This window comes from Trypanosoma theileri (assembly GCF_002087225.1).
Source record: "Trypanosoma theileri isolate Edinburgh chromosome Unknown TM35_Tth_5_V1, whole genome shotgun sequence".
NCBI lineage: Eukaryota > Euglenozoa > Kinetoplastea > Trypanosomatida > Trypanosomatidae > Trypanosoma > Trypanosoma theileri.
This window is the reverse complement of record NW_021639847.1, coordinates 798,313-799,772: the sequence shown is the minus strand read 5'-3', so window position 1 is coordinate 799,772 and position 1,460 is coordinate 798,313. Positions and strand designations below refer to the sequence as shown.

General features: G+C 40.5%; 1 protein-coding gene across 1 annotated transcript; it reads left to right on the top strand.

Annotated features, from left to right (window-relative positions):
- Window positions 1-862: 862 nt before the first annotated feature.
- Window positions 863-1,366, top strand: TM35_000053940 (eukaryotic initiation factor 5a; the record flags this gene model as incomplete). Its single annotated transcript, XM_029023049.1, has 1 exon — window positions 863-1,366. The coding sequence occupies one exon, from the start codon at window positions 863-865 to the stop codon at window positions 1,364-1,366; it is 504 nt and encodes a 167-aa protein (XP_028885864.1).
- Window positions 1,367-1,460: the final 94 nt, after the last annotated feature.

The window sequence follows — 1,460 nt, the reverse complement described above, 5'->3', positions numbered from 1 at the left end:
AATAATAATAATAATAATAATAATAATAATAATAATAATAATAATAATACGCAACACTCTTCGTTCTCTCCCTTTTCTTTTGAAAAATAACATTAACCATGGGAAAATAAAAACCTTCACACCAACATTCTTGACCAGAACAAAAAAAAGAAAAAAAAAAACATACAAAAAAAGGTATCCTAACCTTTTGTTTCACCAAAACCGGCAGGGAAGGTCTTTGGAGAATCGGCGCCTAAAGAAATACGAATAAAAAAAAAAAATTATCGGGACCGCCACCCCGCCGGATCGGAAAAAAGAAAACCAGGGACTCCCCGGGGCGGGGCGCTGGAAGCAGCCGGCTCGGGTCCGAACGCCATCCCGCAACCCGACGGCCCGCCTTTTTTTTTTTTTTTTTTGTGCCGCGGGCGGGGCCCGGGCGCCCCGGTTTTTTTTTCTTTTCGCGAGCCGTTTGCCTCCCCCGCGGTGGGGCCCGGTGGGCTGCGGCGGCCGTTGCGTTTTTTTTTTCTTTGGCGGGGGCGGCGCCCACCCTTTCCCCGGGAAGTTGGGGCGGAGGTGTGGGAGGTAGGGTCGCGGAATAATAATAATAATAATAATAATAATAATAATACTATTATTATTATCATTACTACCATTATATTATTTTTTTTTTTTTTTTTTTTTTTTTTGAGGAGGTGGCCGTGATCGTTTTGAGATCGGTTTGCAATTATTCAGATTTATTTATTTTATTTGTTTTTTTTAATTCTATAATTCTATTAATTAATTTGTCTACTTTATTTTTTTTTCTTTTGACATTTATGTCCTACCTTACGTATTTTGAATTTTTTTTTTTTCCTTATCAAGCCTTTTATTATTTTCCAGAGCAATGTCTGACGACGAGGGACACTTCGCACCTCAGGGTGGTGAGCACACCGGATCCCTGACCTATCCTATGCAGGCCGGAGCCCTTAAGAAGGGAGGTTATATTTGTATCAACGGACGTCCATGCAAGGTAATCGACCTTTCTGTGTCGAAAACAGGTAAACATGGACATGCTAAGGTCAGTATTGTTGCCACTGATATTTTCACTGGCAATAAGATGGAAGATCAGGCTCCCAGTACTCATAATGTTGAGGTTCCGTTCGTGAAGACTGCAACTTACAGCATTCTGGATATTCAGGAGGACCGTGAGGACCCCAGCAAGCCAGCGCACCTTTCCCTTATGGATGATGAAGGTGAGACTCGTGACAACCTTGACATGCCCCCAAATGCCGAATTGGCGGCCCAAATCAAGGAGCAGTTTGAAGCAGGCAAAGATGTATTGGTCATTGTTGTTTCAGCTATGGGCATTGACCAAATTCTCAGTTTCAAAAATGCAGTTGAGCGATAAGGCATTAATTTTTTGTTTATGTTTTAAAAAGGTTTTTCTATTAAGATAAATTGTGTTTCGTCATGTTTTTTTTTTTTTTTTTTTTTTTTTTTTT